The following is a 21,910-nucleotide window of genomic DNA, read 5'->3' on the forward strand; positions in this document are numbered from 1 at the left end:
GCATAACTACAGCTCACGCAGTGATTCTCCTAGTTGTTTTCACTTGTATAATCATTCTTACTCTTCCACAAACCCTGTGGTTATTATTATCTCCGTTTCATCAAGGAGTACGTGGAGGCTGAGAAAATTGGAATCATGGGGCAGGTTGGTGGCTGAGCGGCCTCTCTCTAAGTAAATAAAACATTCCCCATTCTAAAATTGCAATCCCGGTCCCCTCCCCCAGCACGCCGTGGATCCCAGAACTTCTTGATTTTTCTCCATAGCACTTATCACCAATCAGTATATCATGTTCTTGACTTATTTGTTTTGTTGGTCATGTCTCCCCGTGATGTGAATGGAAGCTCAGTGACTCTGTGGATTTCAATCTGCTTTATTCATCAATATGTTTTTAAGCTTCTCAAAGACAGCCTGGTACCTGGTATACGTGCTCAGAAAATTTTGTTGAACAAATGAATTATGTGTTACAAGTCCTTTTTTGTTTTTGTTTAAAGATTTTATGTGTTTATTTTTAGAGAGAGGGGAAGGGAGGGAGAAAGAGAAGGAGAGAGACTTTGATGTGTGAGAGAGACATCAACCAGTGGCCTCTTGCATGCCCCTAACCACGAACGGCCCACAACCCAGGCATGTGCCCTGACCTGGAATCGAACCGGTGACCTTTCACTTTCCAGCCATGCCCACCCCACTCAGCCATGCCAGTCAGGGCTCCGGTCCTTTTCTTGACATATTTGTGGTGTGCTAGAAAGTTCCCTATCCTTGAAAGCAGACACCCTGGCCCCAGGACTAGAGCTGTGACACTGGGCCTAACGTTCACCTTCTACAAGCCTGTTTTTTCACCTATAAAATGGTCATACACAAGCCCAGGCCATGAGCAGTACATTGGCTACAAGCTTAGCATGGACCCTTCCCTTCCAGAGGCTCTAAGATCCCTGCCTCACCTTCGAGAGGGGGGCTTCTGAGCTCCACTCCCTCAGCTACAAGGTTGGCGGGCGACCTGCAGGGCCCCCGTTCCCTGACCCTAAGCTCGCGAAGAAGAAAAGGCAGCAGCCTCACCATGTCTCAATTAGAAGTTAAAAATAAGACACATAAACAGGTTCCATACAGACGCCAGCACCACTGTGCACAGCAGTGCCAGGAAGCAGATGGGCTCCGTGGCAACAGCTGTATCCCAGAGAAACCCCAGGGACAAGCCAGAACGTATTATTGCTCTCACGTGCGAGCCGCATGTCACGAGCTCTTTCATCACACCGTGGGCGTCTGTCCCCTGGCCGACAGTGCCCAGAGCCGAAGACGGCGAGCTGCTGCCCAAGGCTGGCCTCCAGTGACCTTCCACAGGCACATTAATTCCAGAGCCTGAAGGATCCCGGTGTTTGCCTGGGAAGCTGAGGGAGGAGGTGCAGGGAGGGGCCACGGGATCAAGATACTCAGTGGGTATGTCTGCACGCCGGGCACGCCACTGGCCTGTCTGCTGGGTTCCTGTCCGGCTCCAGCTTGCACTCGTCTCTCTTCCCCACCCCTAGGCTCTGCCTGTAATCTCCAAATGTGCTAGACACTCCCTCCTGGGCCTTTGCCACCTGCTCTCTTCTCCTTTTGGCCCCGTCGTCCTCCGCTAACTGGCTTCTTGCTCAGAACACAGGGGGCAGCTCTGGAGCAAGGCTGCCTCATGTCAAATCTTCGGAACAGTAACTGTGACATCTCAGGCCGTCACTTAAACTCTGTAAGCCTCGGTTTTCCCACCTGTAAAATGGGAGTCATAATTAGCTTTACCCGACAGGCTTACTGGGGACCATATGAGGTAAGACAGGTCAGGAGCTTGGATCAGCGTGGCACAGAACACATGTCTCCCCAAATTAAGAAAGTTTGTCCTGTATTAGAATTGCTAACGTACTTCTTTGTTCTCCCCGCCCCAGACTATGTGAACAATTTAAGTACAAAGCCTGCGGTTCCTTCCTCATTCTTAGCCCAGGACTTGGGATAAAATAAGGGCCTATTAATTGTGTGAGGTACAAGTTAATACTGATGCACAGGATGGAGACCAGGCCTTTCTCCTCTTTATTTCCTCGGAGCGCAGGTAGAGCCGAGCAGAATCTCTCTGAATCTCCGCTGAGCAGACCTAACCCCATGCCTCTCCTCCGCACAGAAGCGTGAACGTGGCCCCCAGTAAAAAGTGTTCTGGGTTCCTGGAACTTCATTGATTAAGACACACAGCAGGCAACCAGTGAGCTTGTAATCTTTCTCTACCTGTGTGGCTTAATAAAACTTAACTGCTTCGTGGAAACCACAGGAGAGAGCCCCGAGCTAGGTTTCAGGAAATGAGAGTTAGAACCCCAGCCTCTCTGAGCAAATTCCTGAAGCCCCAGCCTTCCCTTCCGGCAGCTGAAGGCAAAATGGCAGCCTGCCTGTCCCACACAGACAGAGGGAAGAGCAGGCAAAGTAATGACGCCAAGGCCACTAAAAAGTGAAAGTCAGCTGAATGTAGAAAGCGTTACTGAGTGTTGTTTTACCCACCGGATGCTTCCCTCCACCGTGCCAAGGCATGAGAAGGACAGGTGTCCCTGGAAGAAATGGGTGACTTCAAAGGGACTCCTTCCTTGGTCCACTGCGCCCGGCCTCCATCCCCTACTGCCTAGAAGAGTTCAAGTGCGTGTGTGAGTTAAGGTGCCGGGAGCAATTATAAAATGGGCTCAGCATGCTAGGAACGTATGACTCGCATAAAGTCCACACGAGCGTTCCTGATTGGCAAGTGGCTTTTTCTCCGCGATCCCAGACTCCATCCATCTTGTAGCTCCACCTCCCACGGAGCCTTGAACTCCTGCTAACAGTGAGGACTGAGTCTTGAATGTCATTCCTGGAACAGCCAGAATCTGCCCACATTCTGCTGACCACGGAGGGTTTGCTCACACGGTTACCCAGAACTGTAGGAAGGTCAGAACTCAGCCTGGCTGTTCCCCCAGGAAGGAAGGAGAATGTGAATATTGCCAAGCGGGGCAGGTCTCTGCTCCCGCGGGGACTACACGCAGTCAGTCCTCTGCAGTCAAGAACCCTCTGGCATTAGAACTAGAAAAGCCTCAGAGGTCTTAACAAGGTGTTAGTGATTTGATGACCTACAAAGACTCAGGGGACATCCACCTAGAGGAAATACCTTAGCTGCTCAGTTTGCTCATCATGTGACCTTGAACCAGTGGCTAACCCTTTCAGGGGATGAACGTCTTCGTGTGTAAGACAGGACTGACAGTGGCCCCCTAACCCGTGGAGTCGGCGTGGGTATTAAATGAGAACATGCCTGCAAAGTTGTCAGCAGGTCACCTGGCCTAGGGAGTGCGTGATCCTTCAGAGTTATTTTATGAAGCCCAAACGCCTTGTCTTGTTTCGGAGTGGCAAAAATGGCTTGCTCAAGGTCACAGAGCAAATGCGTGTCAGAGGGCTCAGTCTCAGTTTCCAGTGATCCCCGTAATCTCTCTCTCGGGTATTTCCTGACTTTGAACAGACATTCATTCAACCAGAGCCCAGGGACACGCTTCCAACCGCTCTGAAGCCTCCGCCATGAGCTCTGGTAGCTCAGGGCAATCCAGGCCACTGTCCGGAAGGATGGGAAGAAAATAACACCAACTGTTTAAAGGGCCATTTTCCCCGAAGCCCAGGTATATCCCTTTGCCTCAGCTGGCTGCCCAAAGAAGCAATTTAGCAAATGCATTTTATCTCAGAAGGATCTGTCTTTTGTTTCTGGGACCTGCTTGTCAGGAGCCCCCTGCCCCCCCCCGCCGCCCCCCCCCGTGGCTGAAGTGTGGAGTGCCTAACTAGTGGGGTCTGTTAATGAAAGCCCTTGCTCCAGCTCAGCGTCTCCCAGGAGAGATCACTAGTACCCTTGGTGGAAAGTAGGCAATTCTCAGGCTGCTCAGTCTTCCTCTTGTGGTAGCACCAGCCATGTAGTCCGCAATAAGCAGTCCTAGGTTACATTTTGAAAAGGTCCATAATGTAATCGTAATTACATTGCTTAGGTTTGTGTAGCACTCTACAGTTTGCAGAGTGCTTTTACGTGCATTTGCTCATTTGAGAAAATTGCAGACCATGTAGAAAAGCAGAAAGAAGCCAATAAAAGTCATCTGCGAATCTACCACTCAGAGGAAAGCTTTGTTAATGTTGTAATGTGTTCCTTTTGGTCTGTTTTCTATGAGGTGTTTTTCTGGTTGTCTTTTGCTGTGTTGGGAGCATCCTGCATGTGCATCTTTGTGGCCTGGTTTGTTCCCCAAGCATTTTGACTTCCTTCAGCTCATCTGGTCCTCACGCGTACCCCCCAGAGAGAAATCCTTGTGTTATGAAAAGGTCCACGGTTTGCAAAGACTGGATTCTCAAACCAGACTGCTTCTCTCTAGCTGTGAACTGGTAGATTATGGAAACCTTCTGAGCCTCAGTGCCCTCCATTGTAAAACAGAGATGTGTGCAGAAGGATTCAATCAATAAAGTCAGGCACCTGCAAACACCTGGCATTGCTCCGGCACCTAGTGGGCACTTCGTCCACATTAGCTGAGCAAAGATGCCATCCACCATGTCGATAATAAACCCATGAAAGCTCCGGGAAGGCATCTGGGGGGTCTAGAGTCTCACAGATTCTGACATTGCGTGTCCGACTTCACACCTGTTGTACTTTCCACAGTGGCCGGTGTGGTTGGTAGGTAGCAGTGTCCTCTAGACCCAATGCCTTCAGCACAGGGATGGCCCCAGGTGACCTTGGGACGCAGATGCCAGCAAGTCACATTAATGGTACCATGAAGCTCTAGATGCAGGCTACTTAGCCCATAGGATTGTTGATAGACACCCCCCAACCCCGCATCCCCACCCCACCCCAAGGCAGGCTGTACTTCAGGTTCCGAGAACACTTTTCACTGGTCATTGTTCCTTTTCTTAACATGTGGTGGCATTGAGTGCCTCCGATACAGGCTTGTTGAGCACACAAGATGTTCTAGATGTTCCTAGGTTCAGGGCATTCAGAGATGAGCAGGATGCAGCCCCTGCCTTCAGGGGTCCACTCTATGGGTGCTTTTCAGAAAACGCCTCTTGGAGCCATTTACCTTGGAATGGCGTTTCCCCTCACTCCAGGGTGTCTGCCTGTGTATGTACAGAGAGGAGGAGAAACCCCACACCCACGTGCATTCCCCGTGTTCTGCTCACTGAGTGGCTTTCGCATGTGATATTCTTCCTTGCATCCTCATCAGAGAGAGACTCTTTGCTCGAGGCACCCAGGCCTGGCCCCATCCCTCCATCTGTGCCCTCACACCTCGTCCTCCTCTCTTCATTGACCCGGAGGTCAGGCACTCCTCCCAACACAAAAGCATGACCGGAAGGGAAACAACGTGGCTTTTGCAAAAAACTTTGCAGATGTTTATTCCCTAAAAGCGGCCTGATGGCTTGTGTCCTTGGGCAGTGTGGGTGAGAGGGAGGCCACGTTATGGACTGCAGGCCTATTTGGTCCCTCAGGGAGACAGGCGTGGGGACTACTTCTGACACTCATGAAACAGGGGGGCTCTCAGACTTATCCAGCCCCTGCCTTCCTGCCCTCCAGACCCTTGCCATCTCCCTCAGGTGATGTTGAAGACCCAAAGCACCCACCTCGGTGTCTTCAGGGGCCCAGGCGTCTCCCTTTCCGAATTGTGAAAATAACAACCGTGATAATAGGTGATGTCTGTTACTCTATATGCAGCATCTCCTGGGTCCTCCCACAATTCTCTGGAGCAGTTCCTGCTATGGTCCCCATTTTATAGATGAGGAAGATGAAGCTCGGACGGCTTAGTAACTCTCCCGCTCACCCAAGATCGTAAGGCAGGCATGGGATAGACCCAGTCACCTCAGCCGCTGCGCGGCGGCTGCTGAACCAGCATCTTTGCTGGAGACGCAGCTGGTGATGGAGGGACATAGACCCAGGATAGATCGCCCTGAGTGACCTCAGGATCTGGAAACTGCTTTCTCAACTGTCAGATGAGGCCTCACATGCCTCACGGGCGGTGCGAAGGAGAGGGACTCATGTGCACCAAGCACTGTGCATCGTCTGATGCATGCTGGTTGGCGGTCCAAACTCTGTTCGGCCACCACAGACCTTGAACTGCAAATAATGGCTTAAGAATGATCACCTTCTATGCATAACATTAAGGACACAGAAGGAAAATGAGAAGGCCAGGCCTTGACTTCATAGCCATGACAGTCTCTTGTATGTAGCAAATATTTCTCGTGCCAGCATCAGAGGAGTACTGAGCACCTGTCACGCACTCGGCACAGTGGCAGGTCTGTGGGACAGTGTCCCGGCCGCACCAGGGAAGTTGCCCTGAATCTCAGTTTACGCTGACAAGTGCTTTAGTGGAGTTGAGTGCTCTTGGAGCACAGAGAGGAAGTAGGCTTGCTCTACCTGGCAGGTGTGCCAACAAAGATCCCCAGGTGCAGAGTGGGTAAGGGGAGGGAGGGGGTGGCAGAGGGAAGGACATGTTCCAAGTCATGGAGGGGTGGAGGGAAAGGCAGATTTGGGGAGCAGAGAGTCAATCCCTGGTGCAAGTACAGAGTGTGTAGGAGTGATGGGTCAGAGAGTATGGTTGTCAGCGGGGATCTGGGTGCAATCCTGCAGGTCAGAATGGGTCACTTGGCTCATAAGATCTTTGATGGAATGAGAATTCCAGTTTCCTGGTCTTACACTGTTGGCAGAGAGTGGCAGTATCAAATAGGCAAGGATATCAAATCTAACTTGAAAAGCTAGAGTATCCCTGATTACGTCCTTTTCAACAGTTAAAAGCTTTAGATAGCTGAGAGTATGTCCTAAATCACTGGATGGCAGTGACTCCCCAGGCATCTTCTGAGAATATAGGGGTGCCTTTGGAGGTGGACGTCGCCGCCTGGAGAGTGCTACGAGCATTTAGTGAGCGGAGGCTCAAAAGGCTGCCCGTCCTCTGATATGTGGGACAGGCTCCCATGATGAAAAGCACCTCACACAAAGTGCCACTGACACCCTGTCAGTTACCAGTTGCTCCAAGCCCGTAAAACCTCACCGGTGCATGTGGAGCATTTATGGAGGCCACTCCGCTGACCCTGGCAGGGCTCACTCCCCTGTCTGGGACATTTGGGGAGACTGTGCCCTGCCCCAGGGAGTCTCACCATCTGGCTGGCCACCAGCACCGCACCGGCATCTCCTCTTGGAGTGGTGATAAGGGGGAGCATTGCTGTGCACTCCCCCATGAGCCGCCCCCCCTCAGGACAGGGGGTAACATTGCCTCCCTGCCATTCCATCCATGAGGTCGGCCAAAGGGAAGTCACAACTCCAGCTCAGATTCAAGTGTTGGGGAAATAGGCTCTGCCTCTTTAGTACGTGATACTGGGAGTCATGTGACAACAGGGAGGGGTATCGGGAGGGGGGGAGATTTGGAGCAGTGAACGGAGCGAGTCATCTGCATGGCTTGCATCTTGGCCAGAGTTTAATCTATCAAGGCAACGGCCTCAGCTGGCCCAGGGTTTTACAGAAGTGAGTTAATATGTTTTCTTGTTGATTACTACACCATTGCTTTGGAGATTTAACTATATGTATATATCTCCATATATATATGTATTTTTAATAATCTATATATATGTATAGCTAATATCTTCTTGGAAAAGTGTCTATTACTTTCAGCCAGGTTAGTAACTCTGGCCGTGTGAATTTTAATCTATATTCAACCATATGTCCTTTCAAGATGGATGAGGCTGATGCAGCAGAAAAAAATGTTGTTGAAACCAACTGTGTGACTTTCAGCGGAATTATTATTTTTTAACCAGTTTTTGAAATACAGTTTGCATGTGATACACCTCTCCATTCTCATGCACCGTGTGTGGTATCCTCACAAACGTTTACACCCGTGTAACCACGAGACGGAATGTTTCCATCTCCCATAAGCTTCTGTCCTGCCTCTTCCCAGTCTGTCCTCTCTGCCAACACACACCCAGTGATCTAATTTCTGTCACTCTCAAAGCTCTTTTGCTTTTTCATTGTGACTCTTTAGCTACAAAACAGACATAGTGACACCTGCCCGGCAGGGTTACTGTGGGGTTCATGCGAGATGGTTGTGCATCGGGCACCTGAGCCGGCAGATCTGGGTACCTGGGTGTCAGGTCCCCGCACCTGCTTCTGTCTGATGCTGAGTCCTTAGCTTCCTGTGAGCAGGCCAGCTCACCCTTTCCCTCGCTGGACAGGAGGAAACAGAGCAGAGCTAGACAAAGGTCTTCTACACGCAGCTTCGTGAACTAAGACTTTCAGAGAGTCAGAAGAGAGGGAAAGGAAAGGCTGGGCTCTGAGATGCTGATTAAACGTGGATCAATTTAAAGGAAAAGTTTTTGTTTCGTTTTGCTTTCCTGCTACGGAGACTGAAATCTGTTGCTCTTGGGAGAGAAAGACATCTATTCGCACAAAGATATGGCTTTGTTCGGGTTCATTACTCTTTTCTGTGACTGTTTTCCTGCTATTATTTGGAAATGTTGTACTAGGTCATCTAGAAAAAGATGTTTGTTTGTTTATAGGACATCTGTGGTTGGTTATCCGTTTGTCCCTGACTGCCACGATCACTCTGAGCTCAGAGGGGTCTCGTTTCTCAGGGGGTGAGCTGCGCTTCACCATCACCTTTCTGAAATTGGAGTCCCTCTCTATATCGCAGTGCATTTATCGTGGCCACCCTGTGTCACAGGATTTTTAAAAATATTTAATTATTTATCTCGGATTTTTCGCTATATCGCGGGATTTTGTGGTACTGTACAGTATGTACTAAAATAAATGAAAGGTTCCTACTTCACGGATTTTCACCTATTGCGGGGGGTGGGGGTCTAGAATGTAATACCCGCGATAAGTGAGGGATCACTGTAAATTGCAGAGGAAAGTGACAACAGCGATCTTGTCCCTCTGTGTTCAACCGTCCCCAGGGTCCAGTGGAGACAGAGTCAGGGGAGAGCCAGCTCCCGGGCCCCCTCCGCCTCGCTTCCTTGTTCCCACGCCCCCTCTCCTACCTTCCAGCTCCAGAAGCAGCTGTCCGAGCTGGACGAGGACGACCTCTGTTACGAGTTCCGGAGAGAGCGCTTCACCGTCCACCGGACCCACCTCTACTTCTTGCATTATGAGTACGAGCCCGCGGCAGACAGTACGGACGTCACCCTGGTCGCCCAGCTCTCCATGGACAGGTAGAGTGCACGGGCCCCCTCCGCACACACCCCTCACTGCTGCCCGTCCCCTGGTCAGACAAAGGGCCCGATGGCCTGGGGGCTGAGACTCTTACAGCCTGATATGCTAGGGCTTGTGTCTCCCCCCACAGCCCTCAGCACTGAAAACCCAGGGCTCTTGTCTTCTGGTGACGGTGGGGGTTTGAAGATGGAGCGAAGGATTGATTCTCAGAAATAGAGCTCTACTTAAGTGACCTCCAGGAAAAGGGGGCGCATGGAGGGAAACATGCAGACTGGAGCCACGGTCGCTGCTGGAAAGCAATTGCTTCTCTGTCTCCTACATGTATCGATGCCACAAAGATGGATCGAGCCTTTAGCAGGCAGGACAGACCTGACTCCGGCCCTCATGTGGCTCCGAGCAGTCTAAGCACTGGTTCTCAGCCTTGGCTGGGGACAGACTGAATCACCTGGGGAGCTTTTAAAACAAATTCATGTCCAGGCTCCACTGCAGGCCAGTTAGGTAGGAATCTTTATGGGGCGGAGACATTGCATTGTTTCCAGTTTGCAGTGTGCAGCCAGCATTGAGAACAGGGGCCAGTATATAAGCCACAATGAACAGTTAAGTGAAGTGGTTATAATTATAGTAAGCGCTTTGAAGGAAACACGTTAGATAATAACAATGTCAAGTGAGGGACCTTCTTTAGGCTGTAGGGTCAGGGGACGTCTTCCTAAGGTGGGGGGGACACTTCTGCAGAGACCTAGAGGATAGGGAAAGGAGTCAGGCATACAAGTTACTGAGAAAGTATTTTCCAAGCAGATGAAATAGCAGGTGCAAGAGTCCTGGGGTGGGAAGGGCCTTGCACATGCAAAACCTGTAGAAGACCAGCGCCGCGGCCGCGTAGCAGAGCACTGATAGCCAAGTGCCTGAGATGAAGGTGATCGAACGTCAGAAACTCAGCAGTTACTTGGACTTTGTTCTAAATGTGTTGAGAAGTTATTGAAGAAATTTATACAGTTATTTGATCTTCTATTTGAACTTATGTTTGTTTTTTTTAAACATCTCTCTGGCTGCCAGGAGGTGGATGGATTGAAAGCCCTGAGGTCACCTGCTCAGAGCCTCCCCTTTCCATACCTGGCTGTCCTGTGTGCCCCCCTCCCACCTCTGCTCAACAGCTTCCTCTCTGATTTGTATGTGGCCCATAGCGGCTGCCCTTGCCCCAGCTTCCTTCATGTAATCCCTCCTCACCTCCCACAATTAGGAAAGGAGGGGGGCTCATTCTGCCTTGGGGCTGCCTCAGGGATGCCTGTCCAGCCTGTGGCTGCTATTCCATGGGGTCCTTCTCTGGAGTAAATGAGCTAATGGGCCTGGACACGGCTCAAATGGTCCCTGGCACACTTAAGTTTCCGATAAATGTCAGTTGTTATTCGTCATGAATGACTGAAGAATGTGCAGACCATGAAAGAACAAACGCTGGGACGGGAACGGCTTAGAAAAAGTAGTCCAGGGGCTCTGGGGAGTGGGCAGACCTTGCATCTGGAGGCATCTGGGAGCAAGCCGTGCTGAGCGTGGCCGAATGATCCAGGAGGAAGCTGAGTCCTTGCTTTCTGAATCCTACGGCATGTTAGCGAAGGACAGCTTGTGGTATTAATCGGCTTCCTTGGCTAGTGGTTTCCTGGAGATTCACCAGCCTCCAGGACCCCTGTGCACAAACACGGAGACCTTGATGATCATAGCAGGTAGCAGGGAACGACAAAATGAGGCAAAGGGGAAAGTAAAAAGCACAGAGGTTCTAGCATCAGGTCAACCGTCCTTGACCTGCTGTGTGATCTCAATCCAGGTCTTTCCCTTCTTGTGGCCTCAGTGTTCTTATCTCCAAAATTCACATGATCTCTCAGCAGATATGACTTAAGCATCTATTCCGATGTGTACCAGGCTCTTGTGGGGCTGGGAATATTTGTAAGACCCTATTCCTGCCTTCAAGGAGTACGTAGTGTATTCAGAACTCAGTGTATTTGTTTTCTGTTGTTACATAATAGATCAGCACAGATTCAGCACCTCAGAAAACACACGTTTATTATCTTACAGTTCCCAGAGTCTGGAGTCTGGCCGTGTATTAGCAGGGTCCCCCGCTCAGGGTCTCGGACTGAGACCCAGGTGTTGGCTGGGGCTGTGATCTTACCTGGGAATTAGGATCCACTTCTAAACTTGTTCAGTTTGGGGCAGAATTCAGTTCGAGGACTGAGGTCCCGTTTCGTTGCTGGCCATTGGCCGGGGTCCTTCTCAGCTCCCAGAGGCCACCCTCAGGTCTTGGCCATGTGGTCCCCTCACAGCATGGCAGCTTATTTCAAGGCCAGCAGGAGAGTTTTTCCAGTCCATTATATCATGTCATCACAGAAGTGATGCTCCATCATGTTCCCAGGTCTCAGCTACACTCAAGGACGGGGATTACACAGGGCATGGCAGGAGTCTTGGGGGCAGCTTAGAATTCTGCCTGCCACAGACAGGTAACAGGTTCTTACAAGAGACAGATGCTCTGATAGCCCATGGAGGAGCCCACATCCCAGCTCAGGGATGGAGAAAAGACAACACAAAGAGTGTCACCTGCGTTGAGTTGCAGGCTGAGTAGATGACAGTCAGAGGCACATAGGGAAAGAAGGAGGGCTGCCCAAGGTGGAGCATGCAGCACATTCATGGGACAGAGAGAACACCAGGCCCTCTGGGGAGCACACAGGGCTGAGCCCAGGGTGCGTAGGACAGCACATGAACTTGACCAGGTAGACAGGGCCTGGATTCCAGAGGGCTTTGGGGAAACTGGGCAAGTGACCAGCCCTTTTGGCTCAAACCTATCAGGCTCCCTGGGATGGTCCACAAGGGCCTGACCTATGCCAACATCCCAGAGTCACCCCTAAACCTCTGTGTCCCTGTGACTTCTCACCCATGCTCTCTCCCACCAGGCAGCACATTAGTAAGTACCTGGCCTTAGCAGTGTTTTTCCCCCTTCTCCTTTATGAAATGAAAAACCTGACTCTTAATAGTCATGGTGAGTGACGGTCTAGATTGATCTTTTGTTTCCCAGGCAGCATAAATGCACCTCAGGCTTCTCAAGAGGAGGTACCTGAAGCTCAGATAGTAAAATCTGCCCAGGTGTCGGAGTTCCAGATAATTCCAGGTTCCTGTCTCACAGAGCACCCTGGTTATCCGAGGCCATGTAAGCACCTCCTGTTAATGCGTGCAGTTTATCAGCAAAATATTGTGAATCAAGTTCAGTAGCTAGTGGCTACCAACACACTCAGGAGAAAAGGAAAGAGACAAAGAAACGTGACCTGCTTTGTAATCAGAATAAAAAGTAGCCTGCCAGTGAATCACTTGGTCCCTGGACACTGTGGGATGTTGGTGGCTCTGCCACTTCTTGAGTTTGACCCTTGGACAAGTCAACCTCTGTAAGGCCCGGTTTCCTCATCTGTGATCTGAAAATGATAATTTTAGCAGCTACCTCATGAGGTTGTTGTATAAAGATTAGATGAGATCACACATGCCCAGTACTTAGCCCTGCTATCCGTTCAGAGGCTTCCTAGATGATAGTCAACATTATTGGCCAAAGTCTTAATATTTGTGGTCCTGTGTAAAAGGACACTAGACTTACAAAGGGCTCTGGGTTCAAATCCCACCAGCTTCTGTACTCTTCAGCAAGTGATCTTGAGCAAGTCACTTTAACTTTGGATATCTTTCTAGTCTAAAGAGGCTTAAAAAATACTTTCCTCAGAGGGTCCTAGTTAGGGTTGAATGAAAGACTGTCTGTGAAAGCCTTCGGCATGTATTTTTATTCAATAAGTATTTGCTGGATCCAAACATCCTGACCACAGCATCTGCACATGGTAGGTAAGATGATATGGAGGAAAAAAAGGGAGAGAGAGAGAGTGAAAGCAGGGTTCACAGTTCAGTTGCACCCCTTACTAGCTATGGGAATGTGGGTGAGTTACTTAGGGTGTTTGAACCTCTCTTAACTATAAAATGGCAATAATATGTCTAGTGCACAGTGATGTTTGGGTTATATAAAAAAAGAGTCTGAAAAATGCAGGTGTGCAGCCAATGTTACTGTCCCCTCCTTCGATGTTGCTTTACGTCTGTACTGGCCGTGAAACTTGCTCTCTGGAATTTTTGAATAACTGGAAATATTTTTTAATTTTTAATAACCAAAACCTATCCTTCTGTCTACACTTGTTATCAACATGCAGGACACACAGAGCCCCACCCCCAACCCCCCACCCCACCCTCAACCCCCCCACCCCACGCCCGCCAGCCAGAAGCACCCTCCTGGCCCAGGCTGCTGCTGCAGGTACCCAGCAGGACCCTGCCTCACAGCTCTCACTCCATCCTGCTGCCCACACTAACCACAGAGGCCCTCCCTCCAAACTGCACACACCTCCCCACATGGCAAACCCAGAAGCCCCCCTGCTGCATGGTGACAAGTACTGCCATCCTGACAGTGCCTCAGAGGACCCCAGGAATTCCACGCTCTAACAGGAGGCACTTAGCAGGACGTCATCAACAATTAGAAAGCGGTGCCAGGAGTTGATGAAAACGGTAGAAACTCCCCCTCCGCCTCCATTCTGCGCGTCCAATTATGATGCCGCAAGCGGATTGGTACCTGTGGGATTGATTTTTAATTTAAGAAACGTTTCGGGTGTGTTTGTAAACCTTTGCGTGAGAAGTAGGCCCTGTGTGAACGCCACAGTGAACTGGGGGAGGTGACGTGTGGGGCACCTGGCTCCCTCTGGAGTTCCATCCAGAACCAGTGAGCATGGCTGGCCCCAGCTCACTCTCTCCCAGCCGCTCAGGGGCCTTCCCTCCCACCCTGACAGCCTTCAGGGCCCCAGGGGACCTAACACCTCCTGTCAGTCAGCCCCTCACTCACCCCCTGTCCCATCCCCACCGGCCCTGTGTCTTCTTGCCTGAACTTGCTAAGCTCAGTTTTATCCCAAGGGCTGTTCCCTCTTCCTGGAAAACTTTTCACCCAGACTTTCTTGAGGCTGAAGCCTTCTCATGGCCAAGGTCTCAGTTTTCACCTGCAACAGGAGAGCCCGCGGGGCTCCTCTGTATCCTGTTTCCTGTCCCACTGCCTCTCTAGCCCTTAATTCTTGCTGACTTTACCTTGGATTATTTGCTGTCTGGCCCCCACCCCCCACCCCACTAGAAAAACGCACCCGAAGTGCAGGAAGCTTGTCTTTCTTGTTCATTCTGCAATCCAGCACAATACCTGCCCGTTGTAGATATTCAATAAATAATTGTTGGCCGAATGCGTGTCTGAAAGCCAGAAATAGAACCTAAGGAGGAAATTACCGCCGTCATGCCCTGAGCTCCGGCTGCGTGTCTAGCGTCGTGCCAAACGTGCTATCGTTGTACAGCACGTAGGCTTGTTCTCATGGTGGCCGCCACACGGCTCCTGCGGCAGCTATGAGCAAGCCCCACCGAACAAGCACCTTTTAACTCCCCAGCTTGTGTCCTGTCTGCTCATGGTTCAGGGACCAAAGCAAGTCACAGGGCCAGCCCAGAATCAGTGCGGGAGGGTGTTACCAAAGCGGGTGGAGAGCGGGAGGAGAGTGATCCGTGGCCATTCTGTAACCTACAAGGTGTTATTATCCCCTGTGTGCGAGTGTGGAAATGGAAGCTCGAAGGACCATCATCCCTTGCTCAGGGATACTGACACAGCTTGGAGTTCCAACCCAGTGTGTCTGACCCCAGAAACCAGTTATACCCCTGCCCCAGGCAGCCCGCTTGGCTCCAGTGGACCGGATGGGAATCGGCCACCTTGTAGGGAATGAGGCCCCCTTTCCAGCAGAGACTGAGACACCTGCCTGGACTGCTTAGGAGACTGTCATTCAAGAATTCCTTCCAACCCTGGTCTTTTAGGTTTCTGACTACTCGGCCACCTCCCTGCCTGCTACCTGATGCCCACACGGACTGTGAGGCTTCCTGTCTCAGGAGGACTCCCTAGGGTAACCCCTGCCTATTTCTAGATCTGCCAGGCATCTCTGGGGCCAGTCTGGGGCCCTTGTCCTCCCTATCCCAGCAGGAAACAATGATGGGTTCTACTGGGAACTGGAGGAACTCATGGGACAGAGTCAGGTATGTGTGTCCCGGTGTTAGCTCCTCTCTCATTCTGTGTTCATCAGCAAGTTAGTCATGCCCCTCTCTGGGGCTGAGCTCTTTCATCATGAAAATGGTATAATCAGACTAAATAATCTCTAAGATCCCTTCCAAGCCGACACTTCTGTCGTTTTGGAATTAATTTTTGTCTCTGGAAACGCTCTATTGGCCCAGGTCCTCACTGTACCAAGCACTCGATCTTCCTGTGTAAGAAACAAAGACTCAGCACAGAACTCTGCATCAGCGAGAGCTACCTGGGGATGAACCTTGGGAGCAGGTGTGGAAAAAGGCAGACCCCCACAGTGACTGAGCAGAAGGAAGGAGTAGGGACAGGTTGACACTTAAGCTAGGCCACATTCTTATTTGAGGAAACAGGCCATGAGGAGGTATTTGGGGACATTTTTCTCAAGCTAACACCAGTCTATATTGAATAATGATCTGGATCCTGGGCATTGGGGTCAGACAGTCCTGTATGTAAATCCAGCTTCTCCGCTTTGTAGCTGTGTGACTTGCAACAAGTCAGGTCACCTCTGTGAGCCCCCTGAAGGAAGCTGTAAAACAGTGCTGAACATCTCAACGTTATAGTAGCCGTGAATGTTACACAAGGTACCAGCCCCACGTGGCCTGCATGTGACAGATCAATGATGGGGATGGGTTGTGTTGTCATCTCAGCTTATACCTCATCGTCATTATGATAAGCCTCAGGTCACTCTTGATGAGGTCCTGGCGGAGTTTGGTTGTGAGGGAGAGAAGGATGGAGAGATTGGGGCTGGTGGCAGGGAAACAGAAGTAGAAGTAGGCTCTGGCATCATTGGTTGTCACTCACTGAGGTTCCACAGAACAGCTGCTACCATATCCTGTAAAGCCACATGGGTGTGACATTCATCACACCAGCAGCACCTTCCTCCTTAGGCCCTTAAGTATTCTGAGTATCTGTTATGACTAAATTCTTCACAGCGCTCAGAAGGGCTGCTTCTGGGCGGGGCTTGTGCCTTGTTTACAAAACGCAGACACAAAGTCAAAAACCAAGTCAGTGGGAGAATCCACAGCCGAACTTGGCCTCTCTTCACACCCACACGTGGCCCCCACACTCCACTTCCTCTAGCACAGTGGTTCTCAACCTTCCTACTGCTGTGACCCTTTAATACAGTTCCTCATGTTGTGGGGACCCCCAACCATAAAATGATTTTCATTACTACTTCATAACTGTAATTTTGCTACTGTTAGGAATCATAATGTAAATATCTGATATGCAGGATGTATTTTCATTGTTACAAATTGAACATAATTAAAGCGTAGTGATTAATCACAAAAACAATATGTAATTATATATGTGTCTTCCGATGGTCTTAAGCAACCCCTGTGAAAGGGTCGTTCGACCCCCGAAGGGTCACGACCCACAGGTTGAGAACCGTTGCTCCAGCAGCTCCTACGTCCACATTTGAGACATTATCCTTGCCTTTGATGCCCTGAATTTCAAAGGATTTGTACCAACACCCTCCCCCATGCAGAGTTCCCCCTCTCCTTTTACAGAAGATGCAACGGAGGTGCAGGTGGGATCATTCAAAACCCCAGATGTGCAGAGCCCCGCAGAGGCCCGGGCCTGCAGCGGAGGCAGGATGCAAATTTCAGATTAGGCTTTGTGGAGAACGCCATGCCCCTAAATAGCCAGCTCTGGTCAATTTGATTAGCCAGCGTCATCAAGTATGAGAAATGGGGGTTATTTTATCCCTTGAATATCTTAATCCTCCAAAGAGAAAGAGGAAGCAAATCAGCAGAATTACTGAAAAGGAACTCTTGAAAGCCCGTCCCAAAGAAAGCCATTGAAGCGGGATAGGTGTGCCCATCTCCTTTTGTTTAGAAGCATAGAAATTCGAGGCTTCTATTTCCTGGTAATTGTCCAACTGAAGCGGGCATTCTGACCGTGAGACTGCTGATTGTGTACCGCTTGCTGAGTGGGAGAAAAAAATTGAAATAGGCTTTTGCTTTTCCTTCACCATAGATTTTATGTAGCAGGCACTTCTAATGCCTTTGGAAAAAAAAAAAAAAACTATCTTTATAGATTTCATTTTCGCAGAGCCTGCTCTTTGTTGGAAGCCCCTTTTTTCCCTCCCTCTGCGCCTTGTTAATCCCCAGTTCTCCCTGGCGGGTGCCTCTCACTCAGGTAGCCTTGCGCAATGGCTGGGGCCCTGGGACAGTCTTCACTGAAGAGTGAGGACAGATGGGGTCACCCGGCCACACTTTTGTCACTCCAGCCACACTTTTGTCGCCAGCGTTCATGTGTTTTTCCATTTCTTTTTACCAAACACTGGCATCGGTTCCTTCTCGCCGTCCCCACAAGGCCTGTCTACATGTGTCCGGTCCCCGCCCAAGCATCAGAGCTGACTAGACTTCTGGAGCCTTAATTCTTTCATCGGGAGGATGGGGAGGAGGTGCACAGGGTTGTTGGGAGGACTCCGGAGGGTGTCTGGTGCATAGCAACGAGTCAAGTCGGAGTAGTTACTATTCGTCGGCAGCCGTCCGTCTCGAGAGACGATGGTGTAGCTTCTTAAGAGTCTATCTGCACCGCCGAGAATGGCTGTGCAGTCCGACTCGGGAGTGACACGGTATCTGTCTCCTCCCGTGTTGAATCGACATCTTGCGATGACGCTGGGGTGTCCTCTCCAGTGAAGCTGAAGCTACAGAGCCTGGGCAGGGTGATATGGAGGGTCTGCTGTTGCCCATGCAGCAGACCCCCCCTCTCTTCGCAGCTGAAGGGTCCAAGGGAAAGACGGAGTCGATACAGCTTGGCTTCAGGTGCGCCGCAGGAGTGGCCAGTGTTGACTACAACGTCGAACCGCCTTAGGGACTCCGGCTCCGGATTTTCTGTCGGGGTTTACTCCCTTAGCCTTTCCCCTGAAGAGGTATGCCGCAAGGCAGCGGAGGTTTTTTGGAGTCAGAGTTTTCCTTCTCTGAGTAGTTACTATTACTCTTGTGTTTACTGCCTTGATAGCGCTCCTTGTAACGCATGGCCTCAGTTTCACTCAATCGTCTGTGGCTGGTCACGGCTTCAGGAGCTCAGTAGAGCTATATTTATCTTTTTTGAGAGAGGAGGAAACGCATAGGGGTTTTGAGCTGGAAGGGGGTCTTTACACCATTCAATATAACCTTCCCCAACCCCTTTGGAAAGAAAAGGCTTATATTGGCATGTGACTCTCTCAGTATCATTCATTCAATTAGAAACGGACAAAAACTGGAACCAGCAAGGTAAGAGTTTTTATGGCCATTTGGCAGATAAAGGAGCTGAGGTTTGGTGATTTCCCCCCCCACACCCCCCCCACACACACCCGGTGATTTGGACTCAGGCTGGTTGAACAAATGTCCGTGGAGGTGGAGCGCCCCCTGGAGGCCGGGTGGAGGATGCATGGATGGGACGGGCCCTGGCTCACCTGCCCTGTCTCTCTCTCGCAGGCTCCAGATGCTCGAGGCCATCTGCAAGCACTGGGAGGGGCCCATCAGCCTGGCCCTCTACCTGTCGGACGCGGAGGCCCAGCAGTTCCTCCGCTACGCACAGGGCTCTGAGGTGCTTCTGAGCCGTCACAACGTGGCCTACCACATCGTGTACAAGGAGGGCCAGTTCTACCCAGTGAACCTGCTGCGCAACGTGGCCATGAAGCACGTGGGCACGCCCTACATGTTCCTGTCCGACATCGACTTTCTGCCCATGTACGGGCTCTATGAGTACCTCAGGTGAGGGCCCGCGGGCCGCAGGCACACGTCTGCCGGGGCCGGATCGCCCCGAGATCAGCCCCAAGTCCTCCTTTTCCTCATGCGCAGATTGGAAGGAACCCCAATTTGCCCCATGAGATGTCAGTGGCAGAGCGTGGTCTAGAAGCATCTCTTCTGTCTCCCAATCTAACGTTCTCTCTGTAGCTTCTATGAAATCATCATTCCTCATCCAGTTTTAGGTTACACAGCCTTCCTCTAACCATTCTAGAAAGATCACTGCCTGTTCCATGAAACAAATCAAATTGATGGTGGTGGCTGATACTTACTGAAGTCCCTGCCGAGGTCCAAGGCACTGTTCTGAGTGATTGACAAGTGGGATTCTGTCCCCTCCTCCTGCAGTGCCTGCTATGGGTACTAACTATTATATCTTCATTTTCCCACTGGGGACAGCGGGAGTGAGACTGAGCCGTTAGCCCAAGGTCACACGCCAGGCCACGCAGGGGCTGGGGCGCAGTGTGGCCCATCTGGCTCCAGGCCCTGTGCCTGCTCACCATCAGGGCCGTGTCTCTGACTCTTCCCAACTCTTCCCAGCTCTCCCCACATGGAGGGTCAGGCATCCAGAGGCTGGGGAAGCACTCAGGGCATGACGGCCTCAGACGGCTGTGTGGGGAGTGACATTGGTTATGGGGGAACCATCAGAAATGAATAGGACTGTAGCGTTCATATAGCCCTGAGGTCCCCACGTGAGAAGGACGAAGTGACAAGGTGTAAAATGGTCAGACATTTCAAGTCCTTTATTACTGTCATTTGTCAGGATGAATTATCTGTGACCAAGTGAGTGCTTGCCTGCATGCAGGTACCATGGGCGGTGGTTTGCACGTATTAATTATCCGGCTGGATCCACACGTCAAGTCCAAAAGGCATGCATGGTGACCCCGTTGTTCCCACCACTGGAACAGTGAAGCTCAGAGTAGTATAGTAATCCACCCAAGGCCACACAGCCTGCTCTGGGGTTTGACCAGCATCTGTTGGACTCCAAGTCTGCAGGCTACCCTGTATCGATACTTGTCTGGCTGCTCTGGGGTTTCTGGTTGTCCTAAATGGAGCAGGGTCTAATCTTTCTCTGTTACCCTCCCTTCCTCTGTGTATATGAGTGTGAGTGTGTGTGTGTGTGTCTGTCTCTTTATGCGCCTCAATCCTTCTATCTCGTTGTCTCTGTCACTCTTAAAAGAGCTTCCAAAAGAGTTGACCCCTTTGGTCCTGAAGCTAGAGGGTGGGTGTAATGTGGGTGCCCTCCTGTCCTGTTCTCTCCAGGGAAGACGGCCGCGTTCTCTGTCCAGTTCTGAATGGGGTTTGCTTCCAGGGTTGTGATGGGAGTTCCGAGTATCAATCCCTTCCCTGTGAGGAGGAGGAGCCCCTTCCAACCTCTCTATTAAGAACAGCAGCATGAGCGACCTCGGGACAGCATAACCCTCCTTCAGGGAGGATGGGAGGCATCTTCCCAAAGAGCGTTTGCTGTGGTTCAGAGCCCTGTGAACCCCAACTTCGGACTATGCAGGACACTAACAACGGAGCTGTCCTGCTCCGGCTCCAGCTGGGCCTGGAATCCCAGTGTGTGGAGTGGGGGCGCCCCCATGTGGCCAGACAGGACTTTCAGCTGCTGATTCCCGTAGATTCTGAAGCCTGGCAGTTTGCAGGCTGACCTGGGCTTGGCTGTCAGGCAGGGCTCCCAGAAGAACAGATGGTGGGGACGAAGGCTGCCTTGGCCAATAAGAGAGGCTTCAGAACCACGGCCCATTCTCCACCCTTCTGGGGCTGTTCCACAGGAAGACTGACCCCATCTTAGGAGTCTGTGTTCTCTACTCTCCCCATCTTATTACTTTACCTCGTGCGCGGTGGCATGTTTTCAAGAACATTACACATGAGCACTGTGTTTTTCTGTTGTCTTCCTATGTTGTATTGACCAAAGCTATTACTAAACACTAATCAAGACCTTCCTCAATGTGAGGTACCCCGTTTGCCCATTAATATTCACTTAATGTGGAGTCACCTGAAGTTTTAGTCGGCCTCGGCCACCTTAGCACGGTGTGTGTGGTTCAGGGTTGTTGTGAAATATTGCGCATTGCTCCTAAAACTCGATTCCTTTCTTCACGGTCCCTGCAGAAGTCTAGGGACCCCGAGTTGAGAACAAATAATCTCACCTCATCCTTTCTGAGTTTGCACATGACAACTGAGACCAGAGAAGTGCAGTGTCTTGCCCATCTAGAGTGAAAAGACAGTGTCACGTTCCTGAATTTTCTTCTCCTCCATCCATCTTTTCATTTACCGAGTAGGTAAAGATGCATAAGGCACCTACTATGTGCTCCCATTTTTGTGAATCATGCAGGTAGGACCTTGGCATCACTGAGCTTATAGAAAGCAGAAGCAACAGTGAAAGACCCAGGTTCTTTCGGTACTGTGATGGGGGTGTCCAGGCAGTATTAGCCTAATCGGAGGTTTGGAAGGTGCTTAGGAAAAGAAGTCCTGAAGAAGTTAGATCGAAGAAGGCTGAGATACAGTTAGCTGACAGAGGTGGCAGTCGGTGTTCCAGGCAGGAAGAGATCTCACGTTGATGACAGGGTCAGAGATATAAGCCAGGGTGGGTTCCACAGAACTCCTCATAAACTGTGCTAAGGGGTTTGGACTTGGTGAACATCACTGAGCATGACATGATTGGGTGTGCCTGTAAGGAAGAGCACTCGGCTGCATCGTGGAAGGAACACACTCGGTAGGACTGGAGGGGATGGAGTAAGTTGGGGGACTTGCATTAATCTGCATGAGAGATGACGGAAACCCGGTGGAAGGGGAGAAGTAGCAGCAGAGGCAGGTGGACGGGCCAGAGAGATTCTGCAGCTGAAATCA

At 50.8% G+C, this 21,910-nt stretch overlaps 1 protein-coding gene across 4 annotated transcripts in view; it reads left to right on the forward strand.

The window, feature by feature from the left end:
- Window positions 1-21,910, forward strand: part of LARGE1 (LARGE xylosyl- and glucuronyltransferase 1) — a 522,466-nt gene that overhangs the window by 431,610 nt on the left and 68,946 nt on the right. For all 4 annotated transcript variants that reach the window (XM_090272547.1, XM_090272549.1, XM_090272546.1 and 1 more), the window contains exons 11-12: window positions 9,011-9,174; window positions 18,752-19,030. In XM_090272547.1, coding sequence (XP_090128673.1) covers window positions 9,011-9,174; window positions 18,752-19,030 — 443 coding nt within the window. The remainder of the gene's footprint in view (window positions 1-9,010; window positions 9,175-18,751; window positions 19,031-21,910) is intronic.

The sequence above is a fragment of the Furipterus horrens genome, unplaced genomic scaffold (assembly GCF_987537825.1).
Source record: "Furipterus horrens unplaced genomic scaffold, mFurHor1.1.pri manual_scaffold_4, whole genome shotgun sequence".
NCBI classification, from domain to species: Eukaryota; Metazoa; Chordata; class Mammalia; order Chiroptera; family Furipteridae; genus Furipterus; species Furipterus horrens.